The sequence below is a fragment of the Canis aureus genome, chromosome 17, assembly GCF_053574225.1.
Source record: "Canis aureus isolate CA01 chromosome 17, VMU_Caureus_v.1.0, whole genome shotgun sequence".
NCBI lineage: Eukaryota > Metazoa > Chordata > Mammalia > Carnivora > Canidae > Canis > Canis aureus.
Window position 1 is genome coordinate 61,913,798 of NC_135627.1, and position 17,827 is coordinate 61,931,624.

The 17,827-nt window shown below is 46.1% G+C and overlaps 1 protein-coding gene across 4 annotated transcripts in view; it reads right to left on the reverse strand.

Moving 5' to 3' along the window:
- LOC144288148 (uncharacterized) overlaps nt 1-14,790 on the reverse strand; it is an 89,908-nt gene extending 75,118 nt beyond the window's left edge. For 3 of the 4 annotated variants that reach the window (XM_077855856.1, XM_077855858.1, XM_077855857.1), the window contains exon 1: nt 13,175-14,789. In XM_077855856.1, the coding sequence (XP_077711982.1) occupies nt 13,175-13,417 (243 nt within the window). In that variant the 5' untranslated portion in view covers nt 13,418-14,789. Of the gene's footprint in view, nt 1-13,174 lie in introns of all 4 variants that reach the window. The other variant, XM_077855859.1, reaches the window with a different exon arrangement.
- Nucleotides 14,791-17,827: the final 3,037 nt, after the last annotated feature.

Below are 17,827 nucleotides of genomic sequence, written 5' to 3' on the forward strand. Positions count from 1 at the left end.
CTCCTTAGTGGTTTCTCGGATTCACCATCTTGTGCACAACACCCCCATGTCCCCTTCCCACCTGGACTGACCTCCTGTCCCCTCCCACCCAGGCTGACCCTCAGTCACCTCCCCGCCCACAACAGCTGGGCACAGGCCCTCACACAGGTCCATGGGCACGCTGGGCACTCCCGCCATCCCTGGCCTCCCAGGGGAAGGAAGGAGGATTCCGCAGGACACACTCCCATGGTGGCCCCTGGGCTCCCTGCCCAGGGTGGCACCTGGTGACATGTCGGGGTCTGAGTCCCTGATGCTGGCTCCTCCTCCCTGGTATTCCCACAGGAAATGAAGTAAGAGGCCCTGGTCTCGTCCAGGGACATCAAGCAGGTGGACATGGACATCAACATGACGTTCAGCAGTCACATAATGTTTTGGGACTACTACCGGGTAGTATGAGGCTGAGGTGCCAGGGGGGATTGGGACCCGGGGGAGGACTGGTGACTTCTGAGTCGGGAACATGGGGCTTTGAGGCCGGGAGAAGAACAGCAGCCAACAAAACACGGCAGCATGAAAGGGTGCTGGGGATGACCTCTGTGCCCCCACACCCAGTGTCTCAGGGATGAGGAGGTCACTAGGATGGGGCCTCCAGGGCTTGCCATGTGAGCTGATCCCCAAAGGGGTGACGGACGGCACCCTGAAAATCAGGTGCCTGGGTGGGGGCCATGGGGGGCATTAAGGGGACCTGGGGGCAGGTTGCATGGCTGTGACTGGAGGAGGACACACATCGATCCGATGAGGGTCGGAAGGGTCAGAGTGACACCCACCCACAGTGCTTTATATATTTTGAAATTCTATGCATTTAATTTGAGACAATTTGCAATTTGTAAAAATACATAGTATGATGACCCCCAGATAATGCGCCCGGTCCAGCCAGGGCCCTGCACTGACCACCCGGGACCCCTGGGGCAGGTGTCACAATAAACCCCAGACTGTGGTCGCCTTTATCTGTAGATGTCTTGGTGTGCATCTTAAAGAAAGGGGATGCCCTGTGTCCGCAGGCCCTCCACACCATCCTCCTCATTCCCTACCCATACACTATCCCCCTACATCATTATCCCTCATGGCATCCCCCCTACACCATCCCCCTCAAACCCACACACCCCCACACAAACCCCACCCACACTATACCCCAACACCATCCCCCATACACCATCCCCCTCAATCCACCACCATCATACCCCTGCCCACACACCATCCACTCACACACCATCGCCCCCCAGCAAGGACCCAGTGCAGGTGCACCCTGTGGGACATGTTCAGCCTCCCCATGGTTCTCTGGACAGCCTGCTACCATCAGAAGCCCAGTGTCCCATAGAGTGTCCAGGGGTTTCAGGGAGGAGGAAAGACAGGGAGCCCCCGACAGGGTGGGTGAAGGTAGGTGGAGCAGAGGAAGCACTGTGCCCTGCCTCCTCCCACTCTTCCTCCAGGAGGGCGGCACAACCTGCACAGGACACCAGCCCCTAACCCAGAGGGACCTGGGCTGACTTGGGCCCAGGCTCTTGGGGGTTGGGTTGATTTGAGTCCCCACCAGTCCCAACTCAAGGACTAATGGAATCAGGCCCCATGGCCCTGGCCAGCCCTGGATTCTGGTCCCGGGCTGAGCAAGACCTCTCACAGCTGGATGTGGCCTCCTGGGCCCTGGGCGTGCCCCACAGATCCAGGTCGCTGATCTAGGGCAGCCCTGGGGATCCCGGGACACACCAGTGTGGGGAGTTGAGGGGTAAGCCGGTGGGCCACACCCGCACCCACACCAGGAGGCAGGCTCCTCCAGGTGCTCCATCCCCAGAGATCCCAGACCGGGGTCTAGCTGCCCTGCGGGGACCCAGAGCAGGAGGCCATGAGCTGCAGGTCCAGGTCAGCTCTGCTGTCCTCAGAACCGTCAATCAGGCTGAAACCTCAGGACACTCACCCCCACCCGGAGTCCACACATGCTCCCAGGTGGGGGACTCCAGCACCCGCCCTCCCACCCCATGTGATTCTTGCCCCCCCTTAAAGGACAGAAAGGTCTCCTTCCCCAGGGGAAGGCACGAACTCATGGCTCTGAGCCCTTTGCTGTAGAAACTCAATAAAGTGTTGTGGTGTGAAAATGCAGAGCCAGCCCATTTCTGTGTCTCTCAGAACTATGTGCTTGGGGCATGGAGAGACCCCCAGAGAGGAGGAGGGGGCACCGCCTAGTCCCCAACCAGCCCCTGCAGGGGCGCCACCAGGCACACACAGCTGATGTCCCCACATGCCTTCCAGTGCAGCCAGACCCCCTGCTGGACATGGGAATGTGGCCGAGCCAAAACTTCCAGCTCAGCTGACCCTCCAGCTGAAAGTTCCTGCATGAGTGAGCCCCGGCGTGGGCAGGAGAGCCCAGCTAGCCGCCCAGCGCCAGCACCAGAAATGATGTTCTGCCAACCATTTCGGGGTTTTGCGTGACCCAGCCAGAGGATCTGATAGCTGCATGGGATAGCTGCATGTGATAGACACACACGCATCTCAAAACCAACAAAAGTCGGAATCCTCCCAATGTTGTCAAACAGGAGCCAGATGGTTACATACACTACACTGTGGTCTCCAATAGGATATTTGGAAAAATGCTATAAGCCATGACTGCAGAGGTGTTGGACACATGGAATGTGTTTGCTGTGTTCCAACAGGGAGGGCAGAGGGGCAGGAAGCATCCTCCGGAGTGGGGGGGGGGCCTCCTAGGAAAGGACACCAGGTCCTTGTGAAGGCTACGGAGGGTGAAATCTCCTCCTCTCTTTCTGCTTCTGGTTTTCATCCTAAATGCCATTTTCCTCAATCATATTAGCAAGAATTTATTTTATGTTTTTAAATTTCTTTTTATTGGAGTCCAATTTGTATGAATTCTTTCTTCAGCAAGGGTGTCATACAGGAGAGGCGTGAGAAAGATTTTCCCAGACAGGCAACATATAAAGGAGTTCATGACCACTTAACCCATCCAGTAAGGAATTTTAAGAGGGACTCTTCTAGTGGGGGAAAAAAAGAGACCAAAAGCAACAAAGACGAGAAAGGCCCAGAGAACGTCACCAGAAACACCAACTCTTCCAGTAACACAAATGCACAAAGTTCATATCTTTGAATAATCACTCTGAATGCTGATAGACTAAATGCTCCAATAAAAAGATATAGGGGCTTTAAAAAGAGGGGCTTAAAAAACAGGATCCGGGATGTCTGGGTGGCTCAGGGGTTGAGCCTCTGCCTTTGACTCAGGGTGTGATCCTGAAGTCTTGGATCGAGTCCCATATTGGGCTCCTGGTGGGGAGCCTGTTTCTCTCTCTGCATAATTTTCTGCCCCCCCCTCTCTCTCACTCTTGCTCTCTCGCACACTATCATAAATAAAATTATTATTAAAAAAACAACATCCATCTGTACGCTGCCTACAAGATGCTCACCTTAGACCTATAGACACCAACAGATTGAAAGTCAGGGGATGGAAAATCACCTATGACGCTAATGGATATCAAAAGAAAGATGGAGGACCCATACTTATATCAGACAAATTAGATTTGAAAACACACCCTGGGGGACACCTGGTGGCTCAGTGGTTGAGCATCTGCCTTCAGCTCAGGATGTGATTCTGGGATCCCAGGATCGAGTCCCACATCATCCTCCCTTTGGGGAGCCTGCCTCTCACTCTGCTATGTTCCTTCCTCTGCTTCTCTGTGCAATTCTCATGAATAAATAAATAAATATTTTAAATTTCAAAAAAGAAAGAACTAATACTGTAAGAAGAGATGAAGAAGGGCATTATTTCATAATTAAAAAGACTCTCTATCATGATCAAACAACTAAATATTTATGCTGCCAACATGGGAGTACCTAAATATAGAAACCACTGTTGGTGGGAATGTGAACAGATGCAGCCACTCTGGAAATCTCTGTGGAGGTTCCTCATGAGATAAAAATAGACCTGCACAATGACCCAGAAATTGCACTGTTGGGGATTACCGCAAAGATTCAGATGCAATGAAACGCCGGGACAACTGCACCCCGATGTTTATATTAGGAATGTCCACAATAGCCAAACTGTGGAAGGAGCCTCGATGTCCATCGAAAGTTGAATGGATAAAGAAGATGTGGTTTATGTATACAATGGAATATTACTCAGCCATTAGAAATGGACTGCTCCCGAGTTACTGCGTGGGCTGAATACAGGTTTCCAGAGCTGGCCGTTGCCACTGGGGTTGTTCCTCCTGGGGCCTCATGGGATAAACTAACTGCACTGAGCCCTGCACCAGGCAGGGGACAGAGCAGCTCCCCCAAGTGCTAACACCTGTAAATCCGCACAACAGGCCCTTCCCCTGGAAGACCAGCTAGATGGACAAGTTCCAGGGGAAGTCAAGGAACTTAAAGTATACAGAATCAGAAGATACCCCCCATGTTTTTTTTATTTATGATTGCTTCCCCCACCCTTTTTCCCCATTTTCTTTTTTTTTCTTTATTTTTTTATTCTCTTTTTTCCTTCTTTCTTCCTTTATTCTTTGCCTTTTTCTCTTTTCTTTCCTTCTTTCTCTCCTCTCTTTTTCTCCTTTTCCCAATTCAATTTGTTTTTGGCCACTCGGCACTCAGGAAAATGACTAGAAGGAAAACCTAACCTCAAAATAAAGAATCAGAAACAGTCGTCTCTCCCACAGACTTACAAAATCTGGATTACAATTAAATGTCAGAAAGCAAATTCAGAAGCACTATTATACAGCTACTGGTGGCTCTAGAAAAAAGCATAAAGGACTCAAGAGACTTCATGACTGCAGAATTTTGATCCAATCAGGCCGAAATTAAAAATCAATTGAATGATATGCAATCCAAACTGGAAGTCCTAACGATGAGGGATAACGAGGTGGAAGAATGAATGAGTGACATAGAACACAAGTTGATGGCAAAGAGAGAAACTGAGGAAAAAAGAGACAGACAATTAAATGACCAGGAAGACAGATTAAGGGAAATAAACGATAGCCTGAGGAAGAAAAACCTACGTGTAATTGGGATTCCCAAGGGCGCCAAAATGGACAGAGGGCCAGAATAAGTATTTGAACAAATAATAGCTGAAAACATTCCTAATCTGGGAAGGGAAACAGGCATTCAGATGCAGGAAATAGAGAGATCCTCCCCTTAAATCAATAATAACCATCCAACACCTCGACATATAATAGGGAAGCTTGCAAATTCCAAAGATAAAGAGAAGATCTTTAAACAGCAAGAGACAAGAAAATCCTGACCTTTATGGGGAGGAGAATTAGGGTAACAGCAGACCTCTCCATAGCAACCTGGCAGCCCAGAAAGGGCTGGCAGGATATATTCAGGGTCCTCAATGAGAATAACATGCAACCGAGAATACTTTATCCAGCAAGGCTCTCATTCAAAATGGAATGAGAGATAAAGAGCTTCCAAGACAGGCAGGAACTGAAAGAATATGTGACCTCCAAACCAACTCTGCAAGAAATTTTAAGGGGGACTCTTAAAATTCCCCTTTAAGAAGAAGTTCAGTGGAACAATCCACAAAAACAAGGACTGAATAGATATCATGAAGACGCTACACTCATATCTGTCCATAGTAACTCTGAACGTGAATGGGCTTAATGACCCCATCAAAAGGCGCAGGGTTTCAGACTGGATAAAAAAGCAGGACCCATCTATTTGCTGTCTACAAGAGACTCATATTAGACAGAAGGACACCTACAACCTGAAAATAAAATGTTGGAGAAGTATTTACCATTCAAAAGGTCCTCAAAAGAAAGCAGGGGTAGCCATCCTTATATCAGAAAAACTAAAATTCACCCCGAAGACTGTAGTGAGAAATGAAGAGGGACACTAAATCATACTTAAGGGATCTATCCCACAAGAAGACTTAACAATCCTCAACATATGCCCCGAATGTGGGAGCTGCCAAATATTTAAACCAATTAATAACCATACTGAAGAAATACTTAGATAATAATACACTTATACTTGGTGACTTCAATCTAGCTCTTTCTACCCTCGATAGGTCTCTAAGCACAACATCTCCAAAGAAAAAAAGAGCTTTAAATGATACACTGGACCAGATGGATTTCACAGAAATCTACAGAACTTTACATCCAAACTCAACTGAATACACATTCTTCTCAGGTGCACATGGAACTTTCTCCAGAATAGACCACATACTGGGTCACAAATAGGGCCTGAACCGATAACAAGGGATTGGGATCATCCCCTGCATATTCTCAGACCATAATGCCTTGAAATTAGAACTAAATCACAACAAGAAGTTTGGAAGGACCTCAAACACATGGAGGTGAAGGACCATCCTGCTAAAAGATGAAAGGGTCAACCAGGAAATTAAGGAAGAATTAAAAGCTTTCATGGAAACTAATGAGATTGAACATACAACCGTTCAAAATCTTTGGGATGCAGCAAAAGCAGTCCTAAGGGGGATATACATCGCAATAAAAGCATCCATTCAAAAACTGGAAAGAACTCAAATAAAAAAGCTAACCTTACACATAGAGGAGCTAGAAAAAAACAGCAGATATATCCTACACCCAACAGAAGAAGAGATTAATTAAAATTCGAGCATGGGATCCCTGGGTGGCGCAGCGGTTTAGCGCCTGCTTTGGCCCGGGACGTGATCCTGGAGACCCGGGATCGAATCCCACGTCGGGCTCCCGGTGCATGGAGCCTGCTTCTCCCTCTGCCTATGTCTCTGCTTCTCTCTCTCTCTGTGACTAAAATAAATAAATAAATAAATAAATAAATAAATAAATAAATAAATAAATAAAAAATTCGAGCAGAACTCAAGGAAATCGAGACCAGAAGAAATGTGGAACAGATCAACAGAACCAGGAGTTGGTTCTTTGAACAAATTAATAAGATAGATAAACCATTAGCCAACCAGATTTAAAAGAAGATAGAGAAGACTCAAATTAATAAAATCATGAATGAGAAAGGAGAGATCACTACCAACACCAAGGAAATACAAACGATTTTAAAAACATATTATGAACAGCTATACGCCAATAAATTAGGCAATCTAGAGGAAATGGGCGCAATCCTAGATAGCCACAAACTACCAACTGGAACAGGATGAAATAGAAAACCTAAACAGGCCAATAACCAGGGAGGAAATTGAAGCAGTCATCCAAAACCTCCCAAGACACAAAAGTCCAGGGCCAGATGGCTTCCCAGGGGAATTCTATCAAACGTTTAAGGAAGAAACCATACCTATCCTACTAAAGCTGTTTGGAAAGATAGAAAGAGATGGAGTACTTCCAAATTCTTTCTATGAGGCCAGCATCACCTTAATTCCAAAACCAGACAAAGACCCCACCAAAAAGGAGAATTACAGACCAATATCCCTGATGAACATGGATGTAAAAATTCTCAACAAGATACTAGCCAATAGGATCCAACAGTACATTAAGAAAATTATTCACCATGACAAAGTAGGATTTATCCCCGGGACACAAGGCTGGTTCAACACTCGTCAAACAATCAATGGGATTCATCGTATCAGCAAAGAAAAACCAAGAACCATGTGATCCTCTCATTAGATGCAGAAAAAGCATTTGACAAAATAGAGCATCCATTGCTGATCAAAACACTTCAGAGCGTAGGGATAGAGGGAACATTCCTCGACATCATAAAGGCCATCTACGCAAAACCCACAGCAAATATCATTCTCAATGTGGAAGCACTGGGAGCATTTCCACTAAGATCAGGAACAAGACAGGGATGTCCACTCTCACCACTGCTATTCAACATAGTACTGGAAGTCTGAGCCTCAGCAATAAGACAACAAAAATAAATAAAGGCATTCAAATTGGCAAAGAAGAAGTCAAACTCTCCCTCTTCACCGATGACATGATACTCTAACTAGAAAACCCAATAGTCTCCCCCCAAGATTGCTAGAACTCATACAGCAACTTGGTAGCGTGGCAGGATACAAAATTAATGCCCAGAAATCAATGGCATTTCTATACACTAACAATGACACTGAAGAAAGAGAAATTGAGGAGGCAATCTCATTTACAATTGCACCCAAAAGCATAAGATACCTAGGAATAAACCTAACAAAGGAGGTAAAGGATCTCAACCATAAACATTATAGAATGCCTCTGAAAGAAATTGAGGAAGACACAAAGAGATGGAAAAATATTCCATTCTCATGGATTGGCAGAATTAATATTGTGAAAAAGTCAATGTTACCCAGAGCAATGTACACGTTTAATGCAATCCCTATAAAAATACCATGGAATTTCTTCAGGGAGTTAGAACAAACTATTTTAATATTTGTGTGGAATCAGGAAAGACCCCGAATAGCCAGGGGAATTTTAAAAAATAAAACCATATCTGGGGGCATCACAATGCCAGATTTCAGGTTGTACTACAAAGCTGTGGTCATCAAGACAGTGTGGTACTGGCACAAAAACAGACTCATAGATCAATGGAACAGAATAGAGAACCCAGAAGTGGACCCTGAACTTTATGGTCAACTGATATTCAATAAAGTAGGAAAGACTAATCATTGGAAGAAAGACAGTCTCTACGATATATGGTACTGGGAAAATGGACATCCACACTCAGAAGAATGAAACTAGACCACTCTCTTTCACAATACACAAAGATAATCTCAAAATGGATGAAACATCTAAATGTGAGACAAGAATCCATCAAAATCCAAGAGAACTCAGGCAACACCCTTTTTGAACTCGTCCACAGTAAATTCGTGCAAGGTACATCCATGAAGGCAAAAGAAACAAAAGCAAAAATGAACTATTGTGACTTCTTCAAGATAAGAAGCTTTTGCACAGCCAAGGGTACAGTCAACAAAACTAAAAGACAACCTACAGAGTGGGAGAAGATGTTTGCAAAAGACGTATCAGATAAAGGGCTAGTTTCCAAGATCTATAAAGAACTTCTTAAACTCAACACCAAATAAACAAACAATCCAATCATGAAATGGGCAAAAGACATGGATAGAAATTTCACAGACAAAGACATAGATATTGCCAACATGCACATGAGAAAATGCTCTGCATCACTTGCCTCAGGGAAATACAAATCAAAACTACAATGAGATACCACCTCACACCAGTGAGCATGGGGAAAATTAACAAGGCAGGAAACCACAAATTTTGGAGAGGATGTGGAGAAAAGGGAACCCTCATACACTGTTGGTCGGAATGTGAACTGGTGCAGCCACTCTGGAAAACTGTGTGGAAGTTCCTCAAAGAGTTAAAAATAGACCTGCCTTACGACCCAGCAATTGCACTCTTGGGGATTTACCCAAAATATTCAGATGCAATGAAATGCCGGGACATGTGCACCCCGATGTGTTTAACAGGAATGTCCAAAATAGCGAAACTGTGGACGGAGCCATGGTGTCCATCGAAAGATGAATGGATAAAGAAGATATGGTTTATGTATACAATGGAATATTACTGAGCCATTAGAAACGACAAATACCCGCCATTTGCCTCGACGTGGATGGAACTGGAGGGTATTATGCTGAGTGAAGTAAGTCAATTGAAGAAGGACAAACATATGTTCTCATTCAATTGGTTAATATAAATAATAGTGAAAGGGAATATAAGGGAATGGAGAAGAAATGTGTGGGAAATATGAGAAAGGGAGACAGAACATAAAGACTCCTAACTCAGGGATCCCTGGGTGGCTTAGCAGTTTAGCCCCTGCCTTTGGCCCAGGGCGCGATCCTGGAGTCCCAGCATCGAGTCCCACATCGGGCTCCCGGCATGGAGCCTACTTCTCCTTCCTCCTGTGTCTCTGCCTCTCTCTCTCTCTCTCTCTATGTCTATCATAAATAAATAAATATTTTAAAAAAAAGACTCCTAACTCTGAGAAAGGAACTAGGGATGCTTTAAGGGGAGGAGGGCGGTGGGTGAAGGTGAATGGGTGAAGGGCAGTGAGGGGCGCCATTGCCGGGATGAGCACTGGGTCTTATTCTGTTTGTTGGTAGATTAAACACCAATAAAAAATAAATTCATTTAAAAAAATGTTCAAACAACTAAATATTTATGCTGATACATGGGAGCACCTAAATATAGAAACCAATTAACAACAAACATACAGGAACTCACTGATAATAATACAATGACAGGGGATTTTAACACCGACTTATGGCAATGGACCGATCGTCTATGCAGAAAATCAACAGGGGAACAATAACATTGACACACTGGACCACAGGGACTCAACAGATATAGTCTGAACATTTCTTCCTAAAGCAGAATACACATTCCTTTCAAGTGCACATGGGATATTCTCCAGAACAGATCATATCATGTCCCACAAATCAGCCCTTAACAGGTACAACAGGTACAAGAAGGTTGATATCACACCCTTTACATATTTGGACCATGACGCTATGAAACTGGAAGTCGACAGTAAGAAACAAAATTGGACAGACCAAAAATACGTGGAGATTATGAACATCCTACTAGAGAACGAATAGAGTAACCAGGAAATTAAAGAGGAAATTTAAAACAAAAAAAAATGAAAACATGTTTCTCCAAACCTCTGGGATGTTGCAAAGGCAGTCCTAAGAGGGAAGTACATAGCAATACAGCCTATCTCAAGCAACAAGAAGTCTCCAATTCGCAACCTAACCCTACACCCAAAGAGGCTGGAAAAGGAATAGCAAACAAAGCCTAAAGCCTACAGAAAAAGGGAAAAAATAAAGATGAGAGCAGAAATAAACAATGCAGAAAAAACAAAGCAGTAGAATGGAATAACGAAACTAAGAGCTGGTTCTCCAAAATAATTAAGAAAATGGATCAAGCCCTAGCCAGTCTTATCAATGAGAAAAGAGAAAACCTAAATAAATAAAATCACAAATGAGAGAAGAGAGATAACAATTAACACCAGAAAAATAAGACAATTATAAGGGAATACTATGAAAGATTATACGCTAACAAACTGGGAGACCTGGAAGAAAAGGACAAATCCCTAGAAATGTGCAAACGAGCACATGTGCAAAACTGAAATAGGAAGAAATGGAAAATATGAACAGACCCATAACTAGCAAAGAAATTGAATCAGCAAGGCACCTGGGTCCATCAGTGATTGAGCATCTGCTTTGGCTCAAGTCATGATCCCAGGGTCCTGGGGGATCATGTCCCACATCAGGCTCCCCGTATGGAGCCTCATTTTCCCTCTGCCTATAACTCTGCCCCTCTCTGTCTCTCATGAATAAATAAGTAAAGGTGCAGCCACTGTGGAACAGTCTGGAGGGTCCTCGAGAAGTTAAAAATAGGGGATCCTTGGGTGGCACAGCGGTTTGGCGCCTGCCTTTGGCCCAGGTCGTGATCCTGGAGACCCGGGATCGAATCCCACGTCGTGCTCCCGGTGCTTGGAGCCTGCTTCTCCCTCTGCCTGTGTCTCTGCCTCTCTCTCTGTGACTATCATAAAAAAAATTTTTAAAAAAAGTTAAAAATAGAGCTACCCTATGATTCCAAAATTGCACAGCTAGGTACTTACCCTGAGGATACAAAAGTAGTTGAGTAGATTCGAAGAGGAACACGCAGCCCAGTGTTGGTAGCAGCATTATCAACAACAGCGAAACTGTATAGAGCCCAGATGTCCATCGACAGAAGAATGGGCAGAGACGATGTGGTAAATATACACACTGCGACATCACTCGGTCATCAGAAGGGATGAAAGGAAGCCATTTACAATGACGTGGGAGAAGTGGAAGGGACTTATGCTAAATGAACTCAGTCAGAGGAAGACATATACCAAATACCATACAATTGCATTCACATGTGAATTTTAAGAAACCAAACAAACTGGCAAAGGGGCAGAGGGGGGATGAGAGAAGCAAACAAAAAAACACACTCTTAACCACAGAGAATAAACTAATAGATACCAGAGGAAGGTGGGGGGGATGGGGAATCAGGGGATGGGCATAGTGGAGGTCACCTCTGACCAGAACCAGGCATTGTATTCAAGGGTTGAATCACTATGTGGTAAACCTGATACTATATCATACTGTGTTTACAAAGAGGACTTCAAGTAAAAGTTTAAAATAATAATTGGTAGTATTGATGAAACATGTGTGCACAAGAGATAAAATCATAAAAGCAACTGAAAATCCAGAGTCTTTAGAGCCACAAATCCCCTCCTTAGCTCACCTCAGGAGAAGCCTGCCATGCCTATTCTCACCCCAGGAGAAGCATGGATTTTGACTCTCTGTGGAGGCTGCTGACTTAGTGGAGTCAAGCTATCTTTGAACCCAAAATCTAAATAGAGTGCATAAAACTAAACTGCCCAAGATGCTAGGAATCCCAGTTCAGGCACATGCCAAGACACAAACTCTAACCATACAGAGACATAACCCTAACCCTCCACTTAAGCCTAATGGTAACCTAACCCTTAAACAAGAATTATCACTAATCAAAAACCAAACACAAACCCCAAGACTGAAACACATTCACTGAACCTTCCTGCCAACCCTTACCCTAACTCCTAAACCTATTCTAAACCCTTAACCCTGACCCTTACCTTAAATCTAACCCTAACCCTAACCTCTAACCCTAACCTTATCTTAATGTACTCAAATCCTATTCCTAACCTTAACCTGTACCCTAACCCTCTAATACTAATCCTATCTCATACCCCAAACTGTACCCTAATATGTACCCTAAAACTAATCCCTAACCCACTGCCGAACCCTCTCTTACCCTTTTCCAAAACCATACCCTGACCCTGACCTGACCCTAACCCTAACCCTAGCCCTAACCCCTATCCTAAACCTAACCCTCGCCCTAACCCTAAACCTAGCCCTAACTTTAACTCTTCCCCCTAACCCTAACGACTAACCCAAACTCACACCCTAACCCCTAACCCTAAAGGCAAACCTATCCCAACCCTAACTCTAACCATAACCCAAACCCTAATTCCTAACCTCCTACCCTAATTTCTAAAGTCTAAACCCTAAACCTAACCCTAACTCCTGTCCCTAACCCAAACCCCCTTCCTAACTCCTAACCACTGACCCTTACCCTTAACCCTCACCCTAACCTCTAATCCATAACCATAAGCTTAATCACTAACCCCTAACATCTAACCTAAGCCTAATCACCAAATGCCTCCCCTCCCCTGACCCTACAATTCATTCTACCCATTCACTTACCCTATGGTTCTGAGGAGTCCCTTCTGACATGGACGTGGCCCCAACGGTGCCTCCAGTGTCCTCCAGGGGGTCCTGAGGAAGCCGGGCTCCTGTGAGTGCGCACGTGGCCCCATGTGTTCCAGAGTCATAGTCAGCAGGTCCTGAGTACGCCAGGTCTCCTGTCACCGTGGAGTATGCCTCACATCCTCTGGAAGCCTCACAGCAGGTTCTCAGGAGGCCGGGGGCTCCTCTCAGCCTGGACATGGCCCCACGTCCCCCAGAAAACTCACCGCGGGTCCTGAGGAGGCTGTGGGTTCCTGTCAGCCTAGACGCAGCCCCATGTGTCCCGAAGCCAAAGTGCAGGTCCTGAGGAGGACGGGGGTCCTCTCAGTTTTGACGTGGCCCCATATTTTCCTCAGCCTCACCATAAGACCCGAGGAGGCTGGGGGCTCCTGTCAGCATGGACGGGGCCCCAAATCATCCCAATCCTTCACAGTGTGTCCTGAGGTGGCTGGAGACTCCTGTCAGTGTGGATTCGGCATCCACATCTTTCTTAGGCCTCACCGCAGACTCTGACAAGGCTGGGGTCTTCTGTCCACATGGACGCATCCCCATATGTCCCGAAGTCTACACCAGGGGTCCTGAGGACATCAACGTCCAGTTGTGTGGACGTGGCCCCACATCCTCCCGAAGCGTCACCGCTTGTTCTGAGGTGGCCGGGCTCCGGTCACTGTGGATGCAGCCCCCAGCTTCCAGAAGACTCAACTTATGTCCTGAGGGGCCCGTTAGCTCCTGCCAGAGTGGACGCTGCGCCACATTTTTCAGAAGCCTCCCCGCGTGTCCTGAGGCAGCCCAGGGGCTCCTGTCAACGTTGATGCGGGCCCACATCTTACTAAAGCCTCCCCGCGGGGCCTGCAGCAGCCCAGGGGCTCCTGTCAGGGTGGGTGAGGGCCAACAATTTCCTGAAGCCTCACTGTGTATTCTGAGGAGACCAGGGCTCCTGTCAGTGTGAACGTTGCCCAATATCCCCCTGAAGGCTCCACGCAGGTTCTGAAGAGGCTGTGGCTCATCAGCGTGGATGTGTCCCCACGTCTTCCTCAGGCCTCCCCAGGAAAGGCTGGCTCCTGTTAGTGCAGGCAGAGGAGGCCTACTGTGCATGCATACACCCTGGGCGGTGCCTGGGCTCAGGCACCCCCTGTGGGATGCTCAGACGCAGCAGGAGGCTGCAGGAGGCAGCATGCCAGTCCGGGTCACACCTCTGCCTCCTTCCAGGCTCCAGCTGTGACCTGTTACCTTCGGAAACGTCTGATTCAAAAGGAGCCCAACACCCGGTTTCCTCAAAAATACTTAAGGAGAAGGAATTGGAGCCCAAAGACGCGAAATGAAATGTGGACCAGACTTTTACCACGTCCTGTAAAACTCACTCAACCCTCTTCCACTGTGGGCGGGACCACGGGCTGCTGCAGCAGCCTTGGAAACAGTGTGGAGGCTCCTCAGCAAGTTACAAATAGAGTCGCCCTGCGACCAGCAGGTGTACGGCCTGGAGCTCACTCTGAAGATACAGATGCAGTGAGATGTGGGACAACTGCACCCCAATGTCCACAGCAGCCGGGTCCACAGTAGCCACACTGTGGGAGGAGCCTCGGTGCCCTGTGGCAGATGATGGATAAAGAGGATGGGAGATAGATGGTGGTCATAGAGAGAGGAATGGTACTCAGCTATCAAAGAGAAGGAAATCTTGCCATTTGCAATGACGTGGGTAGAAGTAGAGGGATCATCTTAAGTGAAATAGGTCAGTGGGAAAAGAGAATGACCATGTGGTGTCATTCATAGGTGGAATTAAAGAAGCAAAGCAGATGAACATCTGTGAAGGGAAGGAAAAACAAATAAGATGAACACAGATGCAGGGAATACCGATCTTAACAATAAGAAACGAACTGAGTGTCGCTGCAGGGGAGGGGATGGTGGAGGGAATAACAGGGGACCTGCATGAAGGAGAGCATGTGATGTCACGAGCAATGCGGTTATCTCCAACTGGTGAATCCCTGAATTCTTCCTCTGAAAGTATAATACACTATACATTAATTAATTGGGTTTAAATTAAGTTAAAAAATCAGTTGTATCAGAGCACGTTTCCTTCTAGACTCTCTGTTCTGCTCCTTCAACTTATGCTGGGACCAACCCTCATGGGTCTGGTTTGTTTAAGTAGGCATCAGGCCTCATCCATGGACCAGCCCAGGGCTGGAACTCACAACCCCGAGATCAGGACCGGAGGTGAGGTCAGGAGTCGGAGGCTTAACCGACAGAGCCAGGCGGGGTCCCGAGGACAACACTGCTTTATCCTGTCTCTGTGACATCATTTGAAATAGGAAAGTGCTGCGTCCTGCTCTGTCCTGCTTCTCCAATACTGATTTGCTGTCCAGGGTCATTTGTGGGGGCAGATGGATGTTATGGGGTTTTTTTCCTATTTATAGGATCTGCCACCATGACTTGACAGGAATGACATTGAAATTGACGGTGGCTTCAGGAACTGCGGACATTTTCACAAGATGAGGCTCCCAACCCATGAGCCCAGGACAGCCTCCCAGAGCCTGGTATGGCTAAGTGCACAAGTCTTGTGCTCCTTTGGTTCAGTCTCATTATTTATTCTCTGTGATGCTCCTGAGAAGGGAGTCACATCCGTCATTTCCTTCCTGAGTGCTCATTGTCAGGACACAGCAAGCCCCACAATAGAATAAAAACTGAGCCCAGGCCAAGGGCAGGAAGCCCCTATTAGAACAGATCTCAATGCCTTTGAAGGCCCCATATCAAAATGTAAACAGAACTTGAGGTATTGCTCCAGCCCTTCGGGAGTACCCCGAGACCAGCCCTTAAAACTAAGGTAAAACCCAACTCGGGGTCCCAGTCCCTGCTCTGCTGTGTCAGGTATACTTGGACACAAGCTCAAGCTTGTAAATAAACTCTCATGTGTTGCATTGGTGTCGGCTTCTCAGTGGTTTCTCGGATTTGCAATCTTGGGTACAACAATCTGAGATAAAAAAACAAAACCAAAAGAAGCTCGGACACAGGTAGAGTAAACGCAGGGTTTTGAGAGAAGCGGCGGAGACCCAGGGGCTTGGCAGCTCTTCTCTGGAGGCCCCAGCCGACTGGGGCGCGGGATGCTCTGCCCCAGAGCCAGGGGACCCAGAGACCCCACCTGCATCCCGCCCATCAGGGCCGGGTCTCAGGAGCAGCACAGAGCCACCCGCTGAGCCCAGATGTGCTGATGCCCACCCGCCTCTGACCCCCACAGGTGCATCTCCCAGGCAGATGTGCACCTGACAATCAGCGCCACGGCCCATCCCCAGATCCCACACAGAGCATTTGCTGCCACCAAGTTATTGGACCACAGAGCCTGCAGAGCTTTAGCTCTGCCTGGAAAGTAGGGTCTAGATTCCTTGTACTTTGTGCTCTTTTTTCATTTATTTTCTTTGATTCTTTTTTATTAATTGCCTTATTTTAATTTTTATGTATGTACCTTTTATATATTTTATTTTTATTTTCATAGTACTTTTAATTTATTCTTAATTTAATTTATTCTTTTTAATTTTTTTTCAATTTATATATGATAGTCACAAACAGAGAGAAAGAGAGAGAGAGAGAGGCAGAGACACAGGCAGAGGGAGAAGTAGGCTCCATGCACTGGGAGCCCGATGTAGGATTCGATCCAGAGTCTATAGGATAGTGCCCTGGGCCAAAGGCAGACACTAAACCGCTGCGCCACCCAGGGATCACTTTAATTGTTTCTATTTTGGGATTTAGAATCTTTTAACAAGCAGGCCAAAATAATCGGTTGTTTTTTTTTTGTTTTGTTTTTGTTTTTATTTTTGTTTTGGGAGGGCACCTGCTATTGTTTTTCTTGGTTTTTCTTTTTCTTCCTTCTTTCTTTTCTGGAAAATATAATGAGATGGAGAAATTCACCTGCATAAAATAAAATGAGGTCTACTCACATCCAGGAAGTTCATCAATACACATATATGATGTCTAACTACAGTTTAAAACAATGATTATAAAAATAGCAGCTGGGCTGGAAAAAGAGCACAGAAGAAAACTAGAGAAACCTTTACTGTAGAAATAAAAGAACTAAAATCTAGTCAGGCCATCGTTAAAAATGCTATAACTGAGATGCAGTCCCAAGAGGAAGCCTTAAAAACAAGAAAGGTTATGGACCACAGAGACAGACGTAGGGAAGTCAGCCACTTATTAAAACAATAACATTCATACCATAGGAGACTCAGATGAAGAGAGAGAGAAGGTCACCTTGCTGAGACATTAGAAACGACAAATACCCACCATTTGCTTCAACGTGAATGGAACTGGAAGGTATTAAGCTGAGTGAAGTAAGTCAATCGGAGAAGGACAAATATTGTATGTTCTCATTCATTTGGGGAATATAGATAGTAGTGAGGGAATATAAGGGAAGGGAGAAGAAATGTGTGGGAAATATCAGAAAGGGAGACAGAACATAAAGACTCCTAACTCAGGGAAATGAACTAGGGGTGATGGAAGGGGAGGAGGGCGGGCGGTGGGGGGTGAATGTGTGATGGGCACTGAGGGGGGCACTTGACAGGATGAGCACTGGGTGTTATTCTGTATGTTGGGAAATTGAACACCAATAAAAAAATAAAATTATTA